This window comes from Myodes glareolus, chromosome 3 (assembly GCF_982192425.1).
Source record: "Myodes glareolus chromosome 3, mMyoGla1.1, whole genome shotgun sequence".
In the NCBI taxonomy this organism is placed as follows: domain Eukaryota; kingdom Metazoa; phylum Chordata; class Mammalia; order Rodentia; family Cricetidae; genus Myodes; species Myodes glareolus.
In genome coordinates this window covers 90,248,786-90,273,249 of record NC_142028.1, presented here as the reverse complement: position 1 = coordinate 90,273,249, position 24,464 = coordinate 90,248,786, and the positions used below count along the sequence as shown (strand labels likewise).

At 46.1% G+C, this 24,464-nt stretch overlaps 1 protein-coding gene across 2 annotated transcripts in view; it reads left to right on the top strand.

Annotated features, from left to right (window-relative positions):
* The window catches only part of Ak4 (adenylate kinase 4), a 56,636-nt gene that overhangs the window by 15,999 nt on the left and 16,173 nt on the right, over nucleotides 1–24,464 (top strand). For both annotated transcript variants that reach the window (XM_048453159.3, XM_085686309.2), the window contains exon 2: nucleotides 17,333–17,452. In XM_048453159.3, the coding sequence (XP_048309116.3) occupies nucleotides 17,333–17,452 (120 nt within the window). The remainder of the gene's footprint in view (nucleotides 1–17,332; nucleotides 17,453–24,464) is intronic.

The following is a 24,464-nucleotide window of genomic DNA, read 5'->3' as shown; positions in this document are numbered from 1 at the left end:
CACTTTTAATCCCAGCACTGAGGCATCTCTGAGTTCAAGGCCAGCCTGATCTACAAGAGCTAGTTCCAGGACAGGCTCCAAAGTTAATATTTGTATTTGTGAGCTTCCGTGTGGGTGTTGGGAATTGAATCCTGATCCTCAAGAGTACAGCGCCATCTCTCCAGTCCCACACTTTTTAATATTTCAATGTTTTTAATTTGTGCTTGCGTGTGCTTGCACTCACATGCATGTATGCCCATCTGTGCTTGCACATGTATGTGCATGTGTGGGTGCCTGCAGAGGTCAACAGAGCAAGTATTGGCTCTGGAGGGACAGGCAGTTGTGAACTGTCTGACATGGATCCTGAGATTTGATCTTTGTTAGATTAGAAAAGGCTCTTAACTACTGAGCTAGCTCTCTGGCCCCAATAAGGTTTAAAAAAAAAAAAAGACTTATTTAAAAATTAGGTGTACATGTATGTCTGTGTTAGGGTATGTGCATATGAGTGCAGGCATCCAAGGAAGGCCAGAAGAGGTCCTTTGAAGCTGGAGTAAGGAGGCAGTTGTGATCTGCCTGAGTTGAGAGCTGGGAACTGGACTTTGGTCCTCTGTAAGAGCAGTACTTGTTCTTAACTGCTGAGCCAGCTCTTCAGCATCTTTGAAAAAAGCAAGATTGGTAGCTTATGCCTACAACCCTAACACTTGGGAAGCCAAAGCAGGAGGATTGCTTGTTGTTGTGAGTTAACGTCCAACTTAGCCTAAATAATAAATTCCAGGATAGCTTGGACTACAGAGTAAGACCTTGTCTAAAAAATAAATAAATAAAAAACCTCCAGTGACGTAGGTAGTAGCTTAACAACAAATGAGCAAAATGCCAAGAGTTTTGTTTATTTAATTATTATCATTATTATTTTTTGAGACAGAGTTTCTCTGTATAGGTCTGACTCACTCTGTAGAGCAGGCTGGTCTCGAACTCAGAGATCTGCCTGCCTCTGCCTCCCTCAGTGCTGGAATTAAAGGCACCACCACCCGGGAGAGTCTTTTTTACCACGCCCAGGATAGGGCACGGCACGTGGAAGTAGGAGGCTCTTCAGATCCAGTGACACCCTTGGAACCTAGCGTAGGCACAGGTTAGTACAGTCCACAATCCCTTCGAGCCTCAGGGCTCCAGAGATCCTTCCATGACAGCCCGTGGGGCAGGTAGCCTGTTCTGTAGGTGCATACACTGCATCCAGCTCAGAATGCCAGTTTGAGGTCGGGAGGTCCCAGCACTTGAGGGGTTGAGCCAAGAGGAAAATGGGGAGTTTCGGGACAGCCTGAGTTATGGAGCATGCGTGAGCTCGTGTATGGAGATCAGGGAAGAACTTTTGGAAGGTCTCTCTCTCCTTCCACCATGGGGGACCTGGGGACAAGGACCTTCACCCACTGAACCTCCTCATAGACTCCAGAAGTTAAACTTTTTAAGTAAAGAGCAGACCTAACACACTTGAGAATCGAGTTGTTGAAGTGCAAGGTTAAACCCTGTTTTGAGTTACAATTTTTGGAGCTTTTTATTTTAGCTTTTGGCATTTCTTTTCGTACTGAGAAATATTTCCATCAGTGGGCCTGCTGAGTGTGCATCTGGCACCTGTAGTGGACCCAGTTATGATGGAAACTCAGGATTGCTGGAGTCGGAGGTAAACCTGAACTCAAGGTCGGCCTGGGCTAGAGAGGGAATTTGTCACCCAGCCCTCAGAGGAAAATTGTAGAATATGCCATCATCCCCATCTGTCTGCCCAGTAGGGGCTGAGGCAGGAGACTGAATCCTTGTCTTGCGCTAGAGGTGTTTCGAATGTCATGTTGCAGCACTGAGTACCCCGGCCCATGTGCGGAGGAGCCGAGCCAAGCCCAGCCTGCTGCCTGCAACTGCATTCCCCTCTCTGCTGACAGTGAAAGGCAGTCGCAGATGGTGGGTGAACTCTGGCTGCAACTGCTGTAGGCTGCAGGATGTGCTAGGGACAAAGGCCAGGAACGCCTGGAGCTGGCAAGCGTGTTTCTGGACCATAGAATTTTTTTTTTTTTTTTGGTGGTTCTGGTTCTGCCGCTGTTAATGTTTTGGAGACCTGTAGCTCAGTTTGGCCTAGGAGCTCAACTATATATCCTAGACGAGCTTTAACTCCAGCCTCGGTCACCATGGCTGGCACTTTTATCTCTTGAATCTGTCTAGCAACAAGTGGCCACTGAAGGGAGGCCACAAGAGGGTGTGTTGAACCAGCCCCTCAACGCTTTGCTAAGGAAAGGCCCGAGTGTTAGGTGGCGCAGACCAGCGGTCTGTTTAGGACTCCATCATGGCTGCTCCCTCTTAGGATCCTGCTGTCGTGGTCTCATTGTGACCACTATATATTGTCCTCTTCTTTGAGATAAGTTCTTACTGTGTAGACCAGGCTGGCCTAGAGCCCATGCCTCTTCTGCTTCAGCCTCCCCAAGTTGCTAGGATTGTAGGTGTGCACTACTATGCCCAACCGGATAATCTTCAGGTTTATTTCACAGGTTTATTTTACTGTAATTTACACAACATAAGTGTAGTTGTCTTTAGAAAGTCATACAAAAGACAAGGAAAAATAGACTAAAAAAATCATCAAAATGGGCATGAAAAGTGGTAGCATTTATGTGTCTGAGTGTTTTGCCTGTGTGCATATTTGTGCACATGATGCCCTAGGGACAAGAAGAAGCCATTGGATCCCCTGGAGCTGGAGTTGTTAGCTTCCAGCTGGGTGCTGGGACTTGAACCCAAATCATCTAAAAAACAACCAGTGCTCTTAGCCAGCGAGCCCTATCTTTAGCCTCGTAGAATGAAAAAATTAAACTTGGTGCACATTTGCACATGTATGTGCATGCCACGGCACGTGTGTGGAGATCGGAGGACGACTGTGGGACTTGTTTGATATTTTAAGCTGCCAAGCAGTGGAGTCTATTTATACCTTTGAAGTGGAGTGACTTTAAAACAACTTCATTTTATGGGCTGCTTTATTCAGTCGCTGCCTTGGCTGGTGAGGAGTGTATACTGCCGGGGCTGTAGTCAGCCCTGGAAGCTCTTAGGTGGCCTGGTTTATAATCAGGAAAAGGGGAGGAAAGTCATTGTTGCAGATCCATCATTCTCTTCATGAACCCTTTGGAGAGCAGCCCGGGCAATTCTGAATGTGGGCCTGCGTTGTTTTTCTCCTCTCTCTGGCAGTGGAATAAGCGTGAACATTTTGAAGTGTCTCTAAAATTAGGCTCCCTGCTAGAGCATTCAGCTTCAGGTATGTGCTGTGTGAAAGCAATGTGGGTTTGGAGACCAGAGACTTGTTTAGAGTAAACTCACAGGTTGAAGTCGAGAGGCTGGGACCCTCTAGACCTTGGGATGTCTAGGAACCTGTTGGAATAGAAATAACCAGAGAGCAGGCTGAATGTTCACTGTTTTTTTGTTTTGTTTTTTTTTTTTAGTTTAATTTTATTTCATGCATATGGGTGTTTTGTCTGCATGCGTGTGTGTCTGTGTGCCATTTGCATGCCTGGTGCCTGAGAAAGCCAGAAGAGGGCATTGGGTTCCTTTGGAACTGGCGTTTAGGTGTTTGTGAGCCACTGTGGGTGTTGGAATCAAACCCATGCCCTCAGCAAGAGCGCCTAGTGCTCCTAGGCTAGCGCAGTCTGAGATTTTTCCAGAGATTGTTAAATCACAACACAAATCCTGGTCACTTGTTGCGTCATTCTGGGGAGGCTATGAAGGGAATAGATGCAGTTGGTACCCAGCCTGGTCCTAACAGAATTGGCTAATTCTCCTGTCCTCTAGCACTGTCTGTTAACACTGAGAAGATGCAAGTCGGGCTGACTCCATCCGTGGTTAAGAGCACAGATTATTTATCCGCAGAACCTGAGTTCAGTTCCCTGCAACCACCTCGAGTGGATCACACCTGCCTATATCCTATTATCAGCTTTAGGGGGACTTAACACCTGGCATCCATCGGCGCCTGACATTCACATGCACATCCCCTCTTCATAATTAAAATTATCCCTCACATTATTAATAGAAAATAATGAAAACAAATCTCTCTCACTCTCTTTAACTTTTTTTGGAGCCTTTCCTGGAACTAGCTCTTGTAGACCAGGCTGGCCTCAAACTCACAGAGATCTGCCTGCCTCTGCCTCCTGAGTGCTGGGATTAAAGGTGTGCGCCACCACTGCCCAGCCTTGGAAATAAATCTTAAAAAGCATGTGGTACATGACTTTATTTGGGTGTCTGAGGCAGGAGGATGACAAGTTAAAGGCCTACCATGGCTACTGAGCTAGTTCAAGGATAAGACTGACCTTGTCAACTTAGTGAAGGGTGAGAGAGATAATTTGTGGAAGAAGTCTATTTTGGTTTTTTGAGACAGGGTTTCTCTGTAGCTTTGGAGCCTGTCCTTTGAACTTGTAGACCAGGTTGGCCTCAGACTCATAGAGATCCGCCTGCCTCTGCCTCGCGAGTGCTGGGATTAAAGGTGTGCACCACCACTGCCTGGCTTTTGTGGAAGAATTTTTTAGCATGAAACCCAAAGAAAAGACATGATTCAGACCCCTCCCTTCATGACTCAGACCCATCCCCTATGAGGTAGCTTTAGTCCTATGGGTTGAGACCCCTTTGGGGACCAAATGACCTTTTCACAAGGGTCACCATCGGAAAATAACAGATGTTACAATTCATAATAGCAGCAAAATTACAGTTAGGAAGTAGGAAGTAGCAACGAAAAAAATTTATAGTTGGGGGTCAGCACAGCATGAGGAGCTGTATTAAAGGGTCACAGCATCAGGAAGATTGAAAACCACTGCTTTAGTCTCCTCCTCCCCCCTTTTTCTTCAGATTTCCTGCTTGCCTGGAAATTCACTTCTGCTTTCCAGTCTTTCTTTCCTGCGTGACTTCATCCTGTGTCGGACACTGTTTTCGTAACTTCCTTCCCTTGAAGTACCTTGATTGTGAAGTGCTTGTGCCAAAGGGTTGGGGCACTGGGGGTTTGAGCCTGTTAGCAGCATCACTCTGGCGTAGGTTATTAGTCACCACTGTCGGCCATTATACACCATCCACATTGCTTGTCCTACCCTAGAGGTCCGCATGTCTTGCTCCGCCCTGCTGGAGGCTCTGCTTTTTGTGCATCCCACTTCCAGACTTCCGGTACCTGCTGCTTTTTTTTTTTTTTTTATTTATTACCCAGAGCCTTTCTCCCTCTCTCCTCAGACTCTCCAGATAAACCCTGCCTCTGTCTGCTGGTTCAAACACCCACTGATTGTGTTCCTTGAACAGCCAAACTAGAGGAAGCAGAAGAAGGAGCTTGGACACTTGGTATTTTAAAAACTTGATTAAAATTTTAGAATAGAGCTATCCTCCCGAAAGGGTCTCTAAGAAAGGGAGGACCATTGTAAATACTGAGGGCTTTTTTTTTTTGTTGTTTTTATATTTAGTGTGTGTGTGTGTGTGTGTGTGTGTGAATTGTGAGACCCAGTCCTCTACTTCTACCTCGTGGGTCCCAAAGATGTAAGGTTGTAAGCTTTGGTGGCAAGCACCTTTACCTTCAGGTACATTTGCTAGCTTGATATTCACCGTCATCACCACTGGTGCGTCTCATTCTTGCTTCCCTTTCTTGCTCTTTATTCTCACCATTGAAAAAATATTGACGGGCCAGGCATGGTGACGTGTGCCTATTCCGGCAGGGGGGAGGCTGAGGCAGGAGGACCACTAGCTCTTCCTCTTAGCACAGAAAAGGAGTGCTTGGGTGAACAAGACCACAGACTGGAACTGGAGAGTGTGAGTTGCATGAGGATGTTGGCAGGGAAGGCCTTCGAAGGTTTTGCTCTAGTGACGTGTCCGCAGTATGGACTCTGGGATCCCATCATGTGGAAGCCAAGTGTTGGCAAGCATCTCTACTTTTGAAACTGCGAACTAGGAACAGTAGTGTAACTGCAGCCTAGCTCTCACAAAGAAGAAAAGGAAACTAGCCAGGGGTAGGAAGTGATTTTTTTCTCTATGTGGCCTGGCTGTCCTGGAACTCCATTCTGTAGACCAACCTCGACCTCAGAGATCCACCTGCAGCTGCCTCCTGAGTGGTGGGATTAAAGGCATACACCACACCTGACAGAAAAACACCCTTAAAGATAAGACCATGCCGGAAACCCAGAATGGCCACAGACGTCACGTTCTTTCCCCCAATAGAAGAAGCTTCACTTAGAAACTAAGATGTCATCATTTGACTAAGATGACTGAGTTTGACGTCAGTATGAACTACACGGTGCAATCAGGACCCCGTCTCAGCAAAGTAAAACAAAACAAGAAAAGAAAGGAAAAAAGGAAGGAAATCAAACATAATATAAAGTTTATAGGTTTTTTTATGTAAAACTTTTTTTCAGGGATAGGATCTTGCTGTGTAGCCCAGGATGACCTCAGACTTGTCACCCACCCGCCCGCCCACCTTAGTGTCCTTAGTATAGGGATTGCAGGTATGTGCCACCATGCCCAGCTAACATCTTTTAGTTTGAAAAATCAAATGGTAGCCTTCCTCATAGAGGAACCACCACTGGTCAGTCCTTAGTGTTTTGTTCTTAGGTTTACTTATTTCGAAAGGTTTTACATTTATTTTATCTATGTGTCCATCTGTTTGGCTGTGTGCCACATGTATATGTGAGTACCTACAGAAGCCAGAAGAGGACATCAGATTTCCTGGAGGTGGAATTATTTGAGGTGCCTAACATGCGTGCTGGGAGCTGAACCCCGGTCTTCTGCAAGGGCAGCAGCAGCAGCTCTCAGCAGCTCCTAACTGCGGAGCCCTCTCTCCAACCAGGTACTCGGTGCTCAGTGACTGCTGCTGTCGCTGTGGCTACCAGCTGCTTTTGTTGAAGACAGCCTGCAGGTTGGCTTGTCAGTGTCCCTCAGCGGCCGAGGAAACCCTCTGGGAAGTCCCCAACCTCAGCTTTTGCCTGCCTTCCCAGCCTGCTTTGAGAGGCTGTGTTTGGCTTGTGATTTTACTTCTCCATCAGGTTATTATGAGAACACTGAGGAACGGAAAGGGGCAAAGCCATGCGCCGGCAGCTGTGTGGCAGCTTGTACCACCTGCACAGATGGCGTGGAGGACAGCGGCTCCTTTGGCTGATCCACAGCCAAGATCCTTCCCGCTCAGGGGGTGGCCCCGCCAACTGTTCGTCAGCCTACTGCCATGGAATGGGTCAGATTAAAAATGAAATTCTTCTCTGTCTTCTGAATGGGGGCAGTCCTCGGGCTGGGATCAAGTTACAGGGAGCCTAGTCTTTGTTTTTTGCCGAGAAAATCAAGAGCGCCAGGAAGGAAGGGAGGAGAATCCCATTTCTCAGGACTATTGTGCCTGGTACAATAGTCTGTGCCTAGTATTGTGCCTGGTACGGTGGGTACCAGGGTCTGAGCCTGGAAATTTGCCTCAGTCCTCTGAGCCTACATGGCTTCAAGTTCTGACTGGCTTCCAGAGTGCTCCTCCCGGTCTGTTTTCTTGTATTCTTCTGCTGCCTCTGGTTTTCTTGGCTGTGTGAGCTGCAGTGTGTGGTGCCTACCGCCCCAGATGCACACGGTGTGGGTGTTTCTTGAAGTCCATATGTTCTGGTCCTGGGCCAAGGAAATACTCAGGACGTAGATATCTGCATTGGCTTGGCTCATGGAATTCCATCATCTTTATGATTTATTAAGTTTTTTTAAAAATGAGGGCTTATACTGTTGTGTTCTTCAAATCCATGGGAGGGGGTCATATGATTGATGTGCTGTGGGAGGGGCTCTACAGCAGATCCTCTTGTGCTTGGGTGTTCCCTTCCTTAGCCACGGTCTGCTGTTCCCCTGTCCAGAATCACGACTGTTGTCCCTGTGTCCCGGTGCCTTGGCTGTTAGAGGAACAGACCCTTTGCCAACACATTTGTGGGCCCAGACTACAAAATACTGATTTCAAGTGCATGAAAGTATCCATTCTGATTGGAGAGAAGGGGGAGGCAAAGCACCGACCCTAAACTCTCCAGGCCAAGTACAATTGAAAGAACCTTAAATTGTCAGCAGGTACTGTGCGAGGCATGCCGCTGTCTGAGTTCTAACTCCACTCCATGAATCCAGAGTGCTCCAGTGGCTGGTGCCTCATCTGTCCATAGAAACAGACTCTTTAGTCATTATAATCTTTCTCGTATTGTGGGAACCTCGGGGAATGAAAGAGGCTGGTGTAGTTTGAAGAGTATTTGGGTGAGAGTGGATAGTTACCCTGCAACTTTTACACAACGTCCAAGGGTCTAAGTTTCCATGATCAGTGTATCAGGCAGCTGTGGGAATCTGAGGGCCAATGAGTGACGGTCTACTCAGGGGTCGTTCGGGCAGAGTTGGAATCAGAATCCTGGACCCAGATGCCTGCTGTTCTCAGCTGCCGGAGGACTCTTGGACCCTTGACTCTTGGGTCATGTTTCCTTCTGTAGCTGTTGTTTTTTGTTCTTTGGTTCTTTCACTTGTTGGGCCTGCCACCCAACTTCCAAATAAATGACACATAGAGTATTATTAATATTAGTATTTTGGTTTTTTGAGACAGGGTTTCTCTGGCTTTGGAGCCTGTCCTGGAACTAGCTGTTGTAGACCAGGCTGACCTCGAACTCAGAGATCTGCCTGCCTTGGCCTCCCAAGTGCTGGAATTAAAAGTGTTTGCCACCGCCGCCCTTACAAATACATAATAAATGTAGAAGGGGGCACCAGATCTCACTATAGATGGTTGTGAGCCACCATGCGGTTGCTGGGAACTGAACTCAGGACCTCTGGAAGAGCAGTCAGTGCTCTTAACCTCTGAGCCATCTCCCCAGCCCCACTCCTGGGTTTCTTAAATTCACACGTACTCTGTGGCTGGCTGTGTGGCTATGTGGCTTGGTGGCTGGCCCCTAGCATCCTCCTTTCCTTGATCTCTTGCTCCTTCTTCTCTTTCTCCCAGATTTCTCCTCCTATTTATTATCTGCCTGCCAGCTCCACCTATCCTTTCTCCTGCCTTGCTGTTAGCTGTGTTTTGGACCATTCAGGTGTTTTACATAGGCAAAGAATCACAGCTTCACAGAGTTAAACACATGCAGCTTAAAAGGTATAACGCATCTTTACATCATTAAACAAATGTTCCACAGCACAAACAGATGCAACACATCTTAAATAATATTCCACAACATGCTCCTTTGGTCATTGTAAACCATCCCAGTCTTTGAAAAGACATTGAGATGTGAATCACATTACAAATTCTTTCTCTTTTCATCTTAAGTGATAACAGTGTAGGCTAAAAACCAAAATTTCTTTTATCATTGCCCTGGTTTTGACCAGGGATAAATGATCGCACAGACCCAGATAACTGAATATTTTACCACACAGGAAACAGGTTCCAACCAGTGGTCTTCCCCCTCCCACCCTCATTCTTCAATGAGTTAAATGATGTCATCTAAGCCTATGAGGAGGTGTGGAGGCATGACTTGGCCCCACAGGGATCTTTAGGACATCTTATGATGTCCAAAAATAAAAATGAAGAGGATTAAATTTTTGAGTTCCAAGTTTTAAAAATTGTAAGTTATAAATCTACCTCTGTCATGTTCCTTAGAAAAGCCTGAGAGTCTCCAGGCTTGGAGTTTTGTAGATAAACCTTATCTGTGTTTTACAGACACCAAGAAGGAGGCATAGGCTGGAGAGGGGCAGCTGGATTTTCTCTGTTGTTGGATAGGACCCTGGACAACTACATGTTAGTTTGAGAGTGGTAGGTGTTTCTTTAGGATGATCCATAGGAGTCCTCAGAGTTTGGAACCTTTAAGAGTGGACACAGACATTTTGTGGGTGTTGAAGGATGCCAGCCCCGAGAAGAGCTCCTTGAGGTAACCTGTGGTGATGATGCTGCCACATCAGTTTGTGCAGACCCCAAATAGTCTTTGTGAGACTGACAGAATGCACTTAATGCTTAAGTCAGTAATCTCAGAACTTGCCAGGAAGATGACATTTAAAGCTTTGTCATGTAGAAAATGTTTCATTCTTTGTGTGGAGATGAGGCATCTCTGAACTTCAGAGCTGTTGACAAGGTAAGTTGACAGTGGGTTTGGGTGGGTGTCAAGTGTTTGTTATGTAAGCAGGAGGATGTGAGTTTGGATCCCCAGCATCTGCGTAAAAGAGCTGGTTGTGGTGGACATGCCCCTGTAATCCCCTGCTGGAGAGGAGGACCCTTGGGGTTTGTTGGCCAGTCATAACATTTCCTGTCACCGTGGCCATGGCTGGTGTACAGTAGTGGCTGGCAAGTGTGCAGACCACAGGCATATAGACCTATGTGGGACTGAGGTGTGGGGTGTGGTGCAGCTTGGACCTCCCATCCAGTTACCCAATTGGACATCCTTCTAGTTGGCTCTAGGGACTAGGCTCAGCCAGGAGTTGATGAAGACTCATTTGAGCTAAGTACCAAAATGACTTCTATTTAGGGATTTCTGCAATAATTTCTACCTCTAAAGGACTTGGTCTTGTCTTGTTTTTGACACAGGGTCTTACTTTGTAGTTTAGACTCTCCTTAAACTCATTTATTTTTTTTCCTGAAACATTTTCTCTATGTGGCCCTGGCTGTCCCAGAATTCACTCTGTAGACCAAACTGGCCTTGAACTCAGATCCACCTGCCTCAGCCTTCTGAGTGGTGAAACTGGAAGTATTAGTCACCCCATGCCCAACTTGACTGTGTGTGTGTGTGTGTGTGTGTGTGTGTGTGTGTGTGTGTGTAGGAAATATGTGTGCCTCCTCAGGTGTGTAGGGGCTTGAAGGGAGTCTTCCTTGATTTCTAGCCATCTTTATTGAGTCAGGCCTCTTAATTGAACCCAGAGCATCCTGATGAGGGTTAGTTTAGCCAAATTCTCCAAGGATGCCTTATCTCTTTCTGAGCTCTGGAGTCACAGGCTGGCCACCACATCTGGTCATTTGTATGGACATTTGGATCTGAACTCTGATCCTCACACCTGCATGGCAAGCGCTCTTTCCCCTAAACCATTTCCCTAGTCTTTGACATCCTTAAAGTCAGGGTCTCATGTAGCCCTGGCTGGCCTGAAACTTTGTAATTGAAGTGTGTATGACCTTTGTGATTGATTCTCCTTTCTCCACCTTCCAAGCTGGGACTTCAGGTAGGTGTACACCGCCATGTCTAGCTTATATAGTCCTGGGAGATAGAACTCAGGGTTCTACAGGCACTCTGCAGATGGAGCTACATCCTCAGTCCTTGACAAACATTATTTCTGTCTGTTGTACAGGGATGGTTGGGGGCAAATGTGGGTGTATTTTCACAGGTGTAGTCTACCTTGTTTGAGGCAGAATTTCTCACTAGGACCTAGGGTTGGTTCGTTATATTAAACTGGCTGCACAGCAAACTTTAGGGAGCCTCTGGTTGCCTCCATTCTCAGCTCTGAGATTACAGATACATGCTGCCATGTTTTTTATAGCATGGGCGAGCATTGCTGAACTTGTCTTCAGCCTGGCATCATTTTGGTGGGTTCTGAGGTGCACTTGGGTACTGTGGCGGTCAGAGGACAGTTTATATGAGTCAGTTCTCTCCATTACTTGGGTTCCATGGATCACACACCTTTATCCAAGATCCTCTAAAATATTCTGTGATGTGAGCGTTTTCCTCCTTGTGACCTCCCTTTTAAGTGTTCCAGGTTTTTGAGATAGGGTCTTTATGTAGCCTTGGCTGACCTGGAACTTGCTATGAGACCAGGCTGGCTTTTAACTCAGTGCTCCTCCAGCCTCTGCCTCCTAGTGCTGGGTATAAAGGCATGTGTCACCATACCCGGCTCAGTGTATTTTCTTATTGGAAGGGATTTAGCGAAGTAATATGAAGGACAAACAGGTTATAGGGAGGACGCAGTATTTTTCAAGTAAGTACCTAAGTATTCTTGCACATGGAAAGAGAAAGCACTTAGTCTTTAGGATCACAAAGCTACGGTTTGGGGACTCTGATTCTAATTTTGTCCGTTCCACATTGTGTTTGGTACTCACAGGCTGTGACAGCCTTGGGAAGGAATTGGTTCCTTGCCAGGTCTTTTTCTCAGAGGCATTGAATGGGCACAGAAAGTTTGCCTTTAGTGACCCAGCCAGACATCGTGGGAAGTTGCTGCATGGTAGACATTTGACTAGCTTGTCTTCTGAATCTAACTTGCTCTCACTTGGTCAGAACAAAGACAGACAGAAGACAGAGAGAAGACGGCAATTGATGCATTTTCTAGTGTAAGAAAGAGAACATTTAAATGTCCCCTTCCACTCCTGCTCTTGCCAGCCACTGCCCTGTGTCTTATATTCTTGATTTTTCCATAAAATTTTGCCAGATGTAACTCATCTTTACAGTAATTTTGTGTGGTTTTTTAACTTTTGTATAACTGCCAGATTCTGTAGGAAGAAAAACACAAGGCTTCCTTCTGTTGGAATCTTGCCCATAAAACACAGGTGAGCATTGCCTTGGTCGCCTCTCTGTCGCGGTGGTTAAAACACCATGACCAGGGGATCTTAGGAGCTGATGAAGCTTTCTTGGAAGTATGAGTTTGGAAGGATGAGCCACTTGGCTTAAGCTCTGTAGATTTTTAAGTCTAAAAAGATGTGCCGAGAAGGTGACACGCATCTCGAATCCCAGCACATGGGTGATTGAATGACACACATGGGTTTCTAGTTAGAGGCCAGTCTGTGTGACTTAGAGGTGCCCCATCTTCTAGCTGGCATCCCCCCAACCCAGTGTGTGTATAGAGGAGAGGGAGAAACAGCAGGGGTGAGGTGGGGAGCATAACTTTTGGACTCCCTGGGAAATTGGATCGGCTCTGTAATTCATCTAAACATGTTGCCATTAGCTCTCCCTGGCTAGGGCAGGTGCAGGGACAGTCCTTGGAGTAACCTGTGTCTTGTGACAAGATGCTGTCTTCTCATGCACTTCCTTCATGGACCGGGTCCCGTGATTGCCAGTCTTTGTCATGTGTTGTGTCAGGGTAGTGGACATGCTGCCTGTCTCCTTCAGACAGAGGCCACAACTGCCTGAAACAGCTGGGAACGTTTGCTGCTCTCAGTAACCTAGCGGACTCAGTGCGTGCTGGACGTCTTCCACGGGGGTTATTTTAAGCTTCGTTTCAATCAAACCGAGGTCTTCAAGGGACAGACGAAGGGCTCCTTCCCTTCTGTTTCTTGTGTCAGGCTTTTGTCTTAGGCTCGGGGCTCTCACATCTTCCCATTCCAGTGTCATAGTGCCCTGTTCTGTGGCATACACCTCTGTTGAAGGCACTGCCATGCCACCTTGAGGTTCTCTGTTTTCCATGGAGTTGACACCAAGCCCCTCGATTGAAGGAGCTGGCCTCTGGTCTGGGAGTTCCAAAGCTGCTTTAAGTCAGAGTCGCCTACGTGCGGTCCCATATCTTGCTGGTCTGCTCTCCGTCTTGAGTGCCTGAAGTATCTCCATGTATGGTGGGTGCCTCAATCACCTGCAGCGAGCCCCGTATCTCCATGTATGGTGGGTGCCTCAATCACCTGCAGCGAGCCCCGCATGCGCCTGCTCTGTTCCTTCCCTCTCGTTAGGGCTGGGCCAGTGGCAGGGCTATAAATGCTCAGAGATAGTGCACTTGCCTGCGTGTGTGAGGCTCTGGGTTCACCCCCGGCACTGCCAGTGTCAACACGTGTCAGTCACCTCACCAACCGCTGATCGATCTCAGTGCTTCGGCCCCTTTGAACAAGATGCTAACTGGGATATGCGACAGTAGGTCTTTGAGGGGGGTCTCATGTCCAACCCAGACTGACCTGCAGTTCCTTGCATAGCCAAGGGTGGCCTTGAACTTCTCTTTGGTGATTCTTGCACACACACCCACACTTGGTTCTATGCCTCACTGATACAGTACCTAGGGCCTTGTGTATGCTGAGCAAACACTCCACCCACCTATCACCTCCAGCCCTATCACCTCTTTCTCTTCCTCTGGCCTTGAACTCCTTGATACACCTGCCTCAGCTTTGCCTTTGGGCTGATAGCTCTGTTTTGCTAGAGTAAAATTGACCTTTCCCCCAATCCCCAGGGTTTTCATTCATTCATAACGTGCACTGAATTTTTATAAACATTGAAGGTACAATATGGAACTAAGTCTCAGTCCGTCTTCTTTATCTTTCTGTTTCTTCCTCCTCCTCCCCCACTTTCTTCCTTCTCACTGTGTGCACACTTGTGTGCATGTGAGTGTGTACAGTCAGAAAGTAGTTGCTTTAGAGGGAGGCAGTGCAGAAGGGAGGGAGTTGGGGTGGCTCACGGGCATAAAACTTGTTTCTGGGATTAGGATCTTTCTCCTCCCCCACTTGCTTCCTTCTTACTGTGTGTGCACACTTGTGTGAGTGTGTAAACAGTCAGAAAGTAGTTGCTTTAGAGGGAGGCAGTGTTCAGCAGTGTTCAGGGGGAGGAAGTTGGGATTGCTCACGGGCATAGAACTTGTTTCTGGGATCAGGATCTTTCAGAAATTAGGCTCTGGTGCCGATGTCCACCGGCGATGGAGTGCTCACCTTTCAGACACAAGGCCATGGGTGTGTTGCAAAGAACAGTAGCAGCTGGAACCAAAGTCTTAGCTCGGCACTGGTAACAGTTGTTCAACACTAGTGTGTACTAAAAGTCACTGGGTAACTGGTTTGCCATAAAGTGGAAATTTTACGGTGTGTGAATCAGGCTGATGCCTGGAGGCGAGGGCAATAGTGAGGACTTTAGGACAGCACTGGACCATCTGAGGCATAGTGCTGTGGTCAGGCCCTCAGCTAACGTTCTCCGGGAAATAAATTTCCACGTTGCTGTCGGTAAGCTGGAACTCTTCCTCATGGCTGTGTACCCAAAGCATCACCCACCACATAGTTCTCAATTATACAAATGATTCCTTCAAAATTTGTGTCTGTGTGCGTACATGTGTATACCTGCCATGGCGAGGCGTGTCTGAGGACAACTTTGGGAATCGGTTCTTTTCTCCCACCATTTCAGTCCTAGGGACCCTCAGGTCCTCAACTGGTTAAGCCTGGCAGCAAGTGCCTTCACCTACTGAGCCATCTCAGGCGCCCATAGCTACAAACCTTACAGAGTGCATCCTTGCTTACGGCTGAGTCTTGGTTCTTTTGCTGCCATGTTACCTGACCTCCAGGCTTGGGGTGCTTTGACTATGCTGCAGTTGGTTGTTTTTGAGACCGGGTTTCTGTAGCCCAGATAGCCTCCAAGTTGTAATCTTCTTGCCTTAACTCTGAAACAGCTGTGGTTAGGCATATGCCACCATATCTGGTTTGGGCCTGTGTTTTATTTTTAATTAAAATATGATTTAATCATTTCTTCCATCTTCTCTCACCTCTAATACCTCCTATATTTCTCTCTCTCTCTCTCTCTCTCTCTCTCTCACTCTCTCTCACTCTCTCTCTCTCTCTCTCTCACCCACACACACACACACACACCGCTTAAATTCCTGGCTTCTTTATTATTGTCATATATACACGTGCACACATACATAGTCAGGAGTAGTGGTACTCTCAGGAGGCAGACAGGCAGATCTTAGTCCTGTTTGAGGCCAGCTTGGGCTCTGTAGCGAGTTACAGGATGGTCAGGTAGGGCTACATGGAGACTGCCCGTCTCCTTTAAAAAGGGGAAAGAAGAAAAGAATGAGTGAATATATACATACAACCCATCAGGTCTATGTTCATGTTTGTATGTATTTGCTTTTAGGGCTGGTCACCGTTACCTCTATGTGTGGGGCTCCAAGAGATTTCCCCATCTGTGCTGATTATCTGGAGACATTACTCTGGAGACATTACTGTTCAGATAGCTGTATTGTTGGTTACGTGGCTAGAGTTGTCATGTTGGAAGGCACAAATCTTATAACAGACTTCTGGTCCTTTGGCTCTAATCTTTCTTTCCCCTCTTCCAGAATGTTCCCCGAGCCTTAGGTGTAGAGGGTGTGTGGTAGATGTATGACCTGGGGCTGCATAGCCCACGTGGACCTGCAGTTTCAGCTTTCCTGAATCTAGGGATTGAGTGATGTCGAGATGTCCACAGCCTGTGGTTCAGTGCTTCACTTGAGGATAGAAATATAGACTCAAGCTGGGGATGCAATGGGTCTATGCGAATTCAAGGGGAGAATGGGGCTAAAACGCTTCTCAGGCGCTTTCCTATAATATTCTGAGATACTCCACTCATTCTGTTTATCCATACTTCTCTGGTATTTCCCCCCACTGTTAATATTCTTAGATACCTACCTCCCTGCCTGCCCACCTGCTCATTCATCTGCCCATCCACCCTAGTGTGCAGATGTGCACCATGGCATGAGTGGAGGGAGGAGGTAATTTGCTGGCGTCTGTTCTCTCTACCCTGTGGGTCCCAAGGTGTTGAAGTCCCAGGTAATTAGGTTTGGCAGCGGGCAGCTTTTACCACGGAGCCATGTCACCTACCTGGTTTTGTAACTATGTAAGAACTTAATACCTGTGCATATGTATGTGGCTCTTAGCGGTTCAGATCCCCGCTCAGCTGAGGACTTCATTTTTGTATAGAAAATGTTCAGTTCTTAGAAATAGGTAGGTTTAACCCTGTCCTTTGTCTGCCAGTCTTACGTAAAGGTTCCTATATACAAGAAATTGTTTTTTTCTGAAGTATGTTTTAAGATTCACATCCTTTTACAAACTTGGCAGTTCCCTAATAACACCAAATCGCCATTACAACTGTGTTGTCGCTAGATGTCATCTGATTATTGAGGCTCAGGAAAAGAAACGTGTGTGCGTGCCGTAAAGTTCTGGAGACGGGTCTTTCTACCGTAGCCTCATTTTAAACCCTTGATCCTTCCACCTTGGTCTGCTGAGTGTTGGGATAACGGGTGTGGACTGTCATGTCTTCCTATGTGGTGGGTTTTTGTTGTTGTTGTTGTTGTTGTTGTTGTTTTGAGACAGGTCTAACTGGCATGGAATTTGCTTTGTAGAACAGACCAGCTTCATTTTGAGAAATATACCTGCATCTATTTCCCCAGTGTTGTGAAAAAAGTCACATGCTAATGGTTTCTTTGCCTCTGTTTCCCCAGAGGATGGTTGAACCTTATTCAGTCTCCCTGCACTGCCTGATAAATGCCTGTTTGTCGGGGGGCAGAGGGGGTCCAGTAGGGTGGGTGGTATTTGGGCTTTTTTTTTTCAAGACAGTGTCTTCCTGTGCAGTTCTGGCTGTCCTGGAACTCACTACGTAGACCAGGCAGGTCTCTGGAACTCAGATCCATCTGCCTCTGCCTCCCAAGTGCTGGGATTCCAGGCTTGTGCCAATACACCCATCTTGGCAACCTTCTTGAGTGTTTCTTTTTCTCCCCCTCTTTTAAACAGAAGTTGGCGACACGGCAAAGCAGTACCTAGAAAAAGGTCTTTTGGTTCCAGATCATGTGATCACACGTCTAATGGTGTCAGAACTGGAGACCCGGAGCACCCAACACTGGCTGCTAGACGGTGAGTGGGAACTGGGCAGGCTGATCTTCAGTACTCTTGATTACTCTTGTAAGTTTTTACAGTTTATGATAATGCATAATTTGACAGCATGGGAACCCAGTGTGGTGTCACCTTAATTTTCTGCCTGGTGACCGTTAACTCAAGCTTTGAGAGAAGCGTGCTGCCATTGCCTTATTTCCACGGTGTCCGTGACGAGGTTACACTGGGCACCATCTTAGATTAAGAGGCATTTTCATTCACTGGGGTTGTACAAATTCCAACTCTGAGTTTCTTGTTTTGCACTTGACTGATTAACAGAGATGGGGTGTCTAAAAGTCCTGTATATTGGTTATAGGAAGGTGATTATAAAAATGGTAGCCTTAGCCAGGCGGTGGTGGCACACGCCTTTAATCCCAGCTCTTGGGAGGCAGAGGCAGGTGGATGTCTGAGTTCGAGGCCAGCCTGGTCTACAGAGCTAGTTCCAGGATAGGTTCCAAAGCTACAGAGAAACCCTGTCTTGAACCCCCCCCCCCCAAAAAAAAAAATTGGTAGCCTTAGCCAGGGGATACCTGTTATCTCTGCACTTGGAAGGCTGAGGCAGGTGATTACAGCAAGTTGTAAGCCACTCCGGCTTTACAGGTTCTAGGTCACAGGATCACAGAGTGGGGCCTTTGTATATTATAGTATATACAAAGTATAGTATTCTTATGGTCCAGCCATTGCATTGTTGTGAAATATTAAAGATGTGTTATTCACTTACGTTGTAGAATATTTGTTTCTTGATGCAAAGATACGTCGCTTTCTTTGTTGCATTTGTAACTCTGAAGCTGTGTTACTTTGCCTGTCTAAAACACCTGATTGGTCTATTAAAGAGCTGAATGGCCAATAACTAGGCAGGAGTAATAGGTGGGGCTGGCAGGCGGAGAGAATAAATAGGAGAAGATGGGAGAAGGCGAGAGAACACCAAGGGCCAGCCACCCAACCCGCTAAGAAGTAAGAAGAAAGGTATATAGCACGGGGAGAGGAAAAAGATAGGTGGGATAATTTAAATTAAGAAAAACTAGCTAGAAACAAGCCAGGCTAAGGCTGGGCATTCATAAGTAATAATAAGTGTCCGTGTATTTATTTGGGAGCTGGGTAGTGGGCACCCAAAGAGCAAAGATAAAATAACCAACTACATTCCATTCTGAATTTTTACCCAGGGATGTGTCTTCAAGGATGTTTATTTGACCTCCCTTTTGGTAAATAGTTTAAGACACTTTTTTTTTTTAAAGGTGCTAATAGCTGTCTCAGGAAAGGAGTAAGCTGTGTAAAGAAACATAAAAAAAGTTAGCTACAAATACTGTAAGAGAAAACACGTATTTTATGGTTCTTCGAGGATAAAAGAATGATTAATTATTTTGGAGGTGAATGGGGGTCTGGAGAGGGCCCAGTGGTTAAGAGCATTTGCTGCTCTTGCAGAGGACCTAGGTTTGGTTCCCAGCATCCACATGATGTAGCTAGCTCTCTGGCGCCTATAACTCCAATCCTACGGGATCTAGTAACTTCTGGCCTCTCGGGGCACCAGGCGTGAACATGGCATACATGCGAATATGCAAGCAAACAGTCACACACATAAGATATAAGGAAGAAGATGGATGTTCCCTAGGTACAAAAAGGTGGTTTAGAAAATACGGATTTAAGTGGGACAGTAACTCCAGAGTAAGTGGGCCATGACTTAGCATGGTGTTTTCTGAGCTTTCAAGAAATAGACCAAGTCCTTTTGATTTTTGTGAATGTTACTCAAATTGTATGTCACTGTGACCAAGTGACCAAGAAAAGCATCTTCATATTAGGAAGGAGAATTCAAATACCTTTATTATTTCAAATACCATATATTATTTATATGAGTTTCATTATGAAATTTTATATATAATATTTTTTTGATCATTTCTGCTCTTCATCCATCCCATTCCATCTACCCCTTTCCCAACTAGTCCCAATTTTGTTTTTCGGTTTTATTTTTTGTGTGTGCCCCAGTGAGTTTAATTAGGGAGCGTGGGTGAGGGCTTATTTACGGGAGACTGGGCAGCTTCCCAGCCGCTGCACCACGGAAGAAAAATGTCTTTTTCCCTGGAGCAGTCCCTCTACACTGCCTGGGAGTTCTTAGGGAGCTACAGAGCCTTGTCAGCCTCTCCAGGACAGGTTCCAAAGGCCCAGTTTTAGGCAGGTCTTGTGTAAGTAATAACCGCCGCCAAGAGTTCAAAGGTGCAAAGGCCACGTTATGCCTAGAAGACAGCACAATCCACAGCCCTTTCTTCTCGCCCTTACAATTCTTACCCTGTTTTAATTAGCGTTTCCGTTGCTGTGATTGAACACCATGATCAAAAGCAGTTTGCTTACACTTCCACGTCCCAGTTCACCACAGAAACAAGTCAGGGTGGGAAGCTGGAGTCAGGAACTGATGCGGAGATCACGGATGGCACTGTGCCAATGGCCTGGGCGCCCTCGTCTCAGTCACTGAGAATATGGTCTACAGGCTTGCCTACAGACCGTCTGGATGCAGTTTCTCAACTGAGGTTCCCATCAGGCGGTTCTAGCTTGTGTCAAGTTGACATAAAAGCAGCCAGGACACACTGCAGTTCTGTGGTGGTTTCTCAGCCTCTGTGGATGTGGTTGTGGGTGTGGGTAGGTTGGTAACACGGATGCCCTGTTTAGGGGTGAATGCTAAATAGCCACTTATTCTGAGCACGTTGAACCGCACACGGCTTCTACTTTAGCTGTCACCCATGGCAAACAGGAGCTCCTTTGACCAAGCCTGATGGCAGCACTAGCCTGTGGTCCTAAGCATCAAAATTTAAAGGTCAGTTTGACAGATGAAACACACCATGCCCACTTAGCGAAACAGCAGTCACTAGGCTTTTGAAGTCAACGGTGCCAGGTGTGAATTCCTTCCTGTAGATCGAACCTGAGAGCCAACCAGAAAGCAGCTGGTTCTCATCCTCGTAACTGGGGTACCACTGTCGCATCAGTTGGCGCATCAGTTGGCATCATTCACCTGGCAAGTTTCGTGGGGTTCACAGCTGAGTGACACTGTACCCCAGCAGTGGCCCTTTAGGGTGCACCACTATACCCATTTCCCAAGCAGGTTTTGTGTATTTGGGGTGAGCTCTAGGTTTGCTGGTACTTGTCGGTAATTCAGTCCAGTTTCTTTAATCATAAGGCCTCATGCCTTGTAAAATAAAATTCAAGTACTTTTAGAGATCATTCGTCTATTAAACTCCTCAAGAGGCAGCTAAACGGCAGTGGGGCCAGACTGCTCCTCTTGAATCTCAGCTCTTCCCCTCCCTGGCAGTGTGTCACCGGCGGTGGGTCACTGTACTTTTGTGTGCATTTGATTTGTTGTGGAAGATGGATTAAGAAAGAGTTATTTAAGGGGGTTGGAGAGATGGCTCAGCAGTTAAGAGCATTGCCTGCTCTTCCAAAGGTCCTGAGTTCAATTCCCAGCAACCACATGGTGGTTCACAACCATCTGTAATGAGATCTGGTGCCCTCTTCTGGCCTTCAGGCACACACAGAATATTGTATACATAATAAATAAATAAGTAAACAAATAAAAAAAAAAGAAAGAGTTTAAGGATGAAATGAATGACTGGAAGCAAAATGCTTAGGAGTGTAACTTACTCCTAACAGGTTTTATTAGTAATTGTAGTGGCTAGTGTACAGGGCCTGGGTTTCTTCGTAGGTTACTACATGAAGTATAAAGTTCAAAAATAGCTTTAAGCTGGTGATGATGGCGGTGCACGCCTTTGATCTCAGTACTGGGAGGCAGAGGCAGGCAGATCTCAAGGAGGCCAGAAATCCTGTGTATGTGTGTGGGGGGGGTGAAGCTTTAAAAATTTTGCCTTGCAGAGTTGCCGAGTCAGGCAGTTACAGACTCTTCCTGCTAGCTTTTGTCTTACCTGTTCTCTCAGAGAATAGCTGGTCCGTTTACAGCGCTGGCCTGTTTTTAGTGAAGTGCGTCAGTCTCCCAACTGATTCGGTTTTCATCTTCCTCTCTGAAAACCCATCTGGTCGTTTTCAGTTTTGATTTTTCTTCAAAGCTCTGGAATCTGTCCATCTGGCACAGCGCGGGCGTAAGGGCTGCTGGTCCCCACGTTCTACTTTCGACCCCTTATGTTGCGGGGAACATGGTCGTGCTTAGCCGAGAGTGTGCTGACTGAGTGTGCTGAAGGTGATTGGATGTGTAGAGGCCTGTCTTAGGAGGAATTCTGGATGACAGATGATTCATCGTCTTGGTCCATATGGCTGCAGAGAGGCATCCTGCTAACTGTGGGTGGAAATCGGTGCAGTGGATGCAGGCCAAGGGAACACCAAGTCGGATGGGGGATGGTGTGTGTTCTTTCTGGCCCGAGCCATCCTTATGAAAATGTTCGGTGTTCTACCTTCACAGTGCTTGGAAAAGAAACACGCATTTTGTCTTTCTCTTTGAAGCAGAGTCTCACTGTGTAGCTTAGATGACTTTAAACTCATGGTAATCTTCTCTGTAGCCTCTCAAATGCTGGGATTACAGATAAGAGCTACCAGGGTTTGTTTTCTTGGTTTTTTAATTGATATTTATTGAGCCTCATATTTTTCTCTGCTCCCCTCCTCCCTGCCTTTTCCCCTCCCCCTTTCAGCCCTCCCCCAAGGTCCCCATGCTCCCAATTTACTCAGGAGATCTTGTCTTTTTCTACTTCCCATGTAGATTAGATCTATGTAAGTCTCTCTTAGTGTCCTCATTGTTGTCTAAGTTCTCTGGGGTTGTGATTTGTAGGCTGGTTTTCTTTGCTTTATGTTTAAAAACCACTTATGAGTGAGTACATGTGATAATTGTCTTTCTGTGTCTGGGTTACCTCACTCTATGTTTTCTAGCTCCATCCATTTTCTAACAAAATTCAAACTGTCGTTATTTTTTTTCTGCTGTGTAGTACTCCATTGTGTAAATGTATCACATTTTCCTTATCCATTCTTTGGTCGAGGGGCATTAGGTTGTTTCCAGGTTCTGGCTATGACAAACAAAGCTGCAATGAACATAGTTAAGCACGTGTCCTTGTGGCACGATTGAGCATCCTTTGAATATATACCCAAAAGTGGTATTCCTGGGTCTTGAGGAAGGTTGTTTCCTAATTTTCTGAGAAATCACCACAGTGACATCCAAAGGGGTTGTACCACCTTGCATTCCCACCAGGAATGAAGAAGTGCTCCCTTTTCCCCATAAGTTGTCATCAGTGTTTTTGATCTTGTCGTTCTTACAGGTGTAAGATGGAATCTCAAGAGTTGTTTTGATTTGCATTTCTCTGATGACTAAGGATGTTGAACATTTCCTTAAGTGTTTTTCAGCCATTTTACATTCTTCTGTTGAGAGGTCTCTGTTTAGGCCTATACCCCATTTTTTTTTTAATTGGATTATGTGTTCTTTTGGTGACCAGTTTCTTGAGTTCTTTGTATATTTTGGAGATCAGACCTCTGATATGGGGTTAGTTAAGATTTTTTCCCATTCTGTAGGCTGTTGTTTTGTCTTGTTGATCATGTCCTTTGCCTTACAGAAGCTTTTCAGTTTCAGGAGGTCCCATTTATTAATTGCTTCTCTCAGTGTCTGCTGCTGGGGTTATATTTAGGAAGTGGTTCCCTGTGCCAATGCATTCAGGTGTACTTCCCACTTTCTGTTCTATAAGGTTCAGTGTGGCTGGCTTTATGTTGAGGCCAGGGTTTGTTTTCAAAAAATTTTTATTTGGTGCATTGGTCAACTTTCATTGATAAAGCAATGATTAAGATGAGTAGTGCATAAACAAACTTTTTTTATTTAGTTAGAAGTTGTGTGTGGGTGTAGTAGTTACATTTCTGTTGCTTTGATAAGGTACCCTGACCAAAAGCAGTCCATGGAAGAAAGTTAATTTTTTCCTAGGGCTCCAGAGTCTGTAATGACGGGGAAGACATGGCAGTAAGAACAAAGCAAGACAGCAAAATGGAAGTGAGGGAAGGTTTCTGTGTGTGTGTGTGTGTGTGTGTGTGTGTGTGTGCGTGTGTGTGCGTGTGTGTGCGTGTGTGTGCGCGCACACGTGTATCATCTCCTCAGACAACATCACTAGCTGGGGACTAAGTATGTCAATGTCTGAGGTGTAGGGAACAGCACAGCGAGGGTCCCCTCGCCTGCATCATATCCTGATGAGTTGCATCTCAGTAACAGCCCATACACAAGCCTGAGGTTTCATGATGTAGTTCAGGAAGCCAGAGTTGGTAGGGTGCCACACTCCTTGGTGTTGTACAAGTCTCATGGGAATTAACTGGAATCCTCAAGAACCATGGTGATCACTTCCAAGGGAGGCACGCACCCTCCTTTGTCTTCCTGGTTACTAAGTCTCAGGACACGGACCTTTGGGGACTGTGCTCAATGCATCCAAATCATAGCATTAGTTTTCATGAAAAGCACTCTTACAGTTTGGAAAATAATTTTTAAGTTTTTTAATTCAAGAAAAAGATAACTGTAAGGTTTCTTAAATATCTTTCACTGACACCTTTTTGCTTGAGATTTTATATTACCTTTGGCATGTAAGTTTGTAAAATAGGTGTGCAAAGCACTTGAGTTTGCTCATCAGGTTTAGGTCCCTGACACGAAGGCTCGCTAGCTATTTGAGTTTGATCCTTGACCCCAACAGTGGAGAAGAGAACTCAATCCTTTAAGTTGTCCTTTGACCATCACAGGCATGAAATTCTAGAATACGTGTACAGACCAAACCTTTGCTGGTAATAATCATTCGTTTGTTTGTTTATTTGGGGGCAGGGTCTGTGTAGCCTTAGTTGGTCTGGAACTCTCTAGACCAGGCTGGTCTCTAACTCACAGAGAGCCTCCTGCCTCTGCCTCCTGTGTGGTAGGAGTAGAGGTGTGTCGTATCACAAACAGCAATCATGTTTCCTAGAATGGAGACTTCTGTGTGTGTGGTAAGAACACTGCAGTTTGCTGGGTGTGTTAGCACACATGATATCTGAAAGTAATGCTCTTTCCCCTCCCCCT